Source organism: Myotis davidii, unplaced genomic scaffold (assembly GCF_000327345.1).
Source record: "Myotis davidii unplaced genomic scaffold, ASM32734v1 scaffold1047, whole genome shotgun sequence".
NCBI lineage: Eukaryota > Metazoa > Chordata > Mammalia > Chiroptera > Vespertilionidae > Myotis > Myotis davidii.
In genome coordinates, this window is record NW_006298367.1 from 676,759 (window position 1) to 677,254 (window position 496).

At 61.9% G+C, this 496-nt stretch overlaps 1 protein-coding gene across 1 annotated transcript in view; it reads left to right on the forward strand.

Annotated features, from left to right (window-relative positions):
- The first annotated feature begins 32 nt into the window (after nt 1-32).
- The window catches only part of ZNF688 (zinc finger protein 688), a 1,355-nt gene continuing 891 nt past the window's right edge, over nt 33-496 (forward strand). Inside the window, exon 1 of the mRNA XM_006774101.1 lies at nt 33-111. Coding sequence (XP_006774164.1) covers nt 33-111 — 79 coding nt within the window. The remainder of the gene's footprint in view (nt 112-496) is intronic.

The window sequence follows — 496 nt, forward strand, 5'->3', positions numbered from 1 at the left end:
GCCCCGGCCCCAAACCAGACCTCATCTCTTGGATGGAGCAGGGGAGCGAGGCGTGGAGCCCGGCCGCCCAGGATCCTGAGCTGGGGGAACGCGTGGGAGGAGCCCTGCGAGGTGAGGGACCCCGGGCCTCCCCGCACCGGGCACCCGGGCACCCTGTCCGGCGAGGTGGTTATTTTCAGATCCCCACTCCCCGCCTCCCGAGAGGAAGGAAGGAGCCGCGGTGTTGGTAATGAGGAAAGGAGGCGGACCTGGCACACAGTTTTCAGAACCTGAGCGTCATCATGTTGAGACCCGAGTAGGGTAATCAGGAGCCCAAGTCCAACACTCGGGTTTCCAGGTCCCTGTGGTAGAAAACACCACCCATTGTCCCTTTTTCAGGAACAACTAAAATCCCCTAAGAGTGGATGTGACTTCAGATCCGCCTTTCACGTTCCTCAAGCAAAGCGAGGTGGCACAGGAGGCCATGCCCAGCAAGGCAGCCTGCCCCCCCCCAACC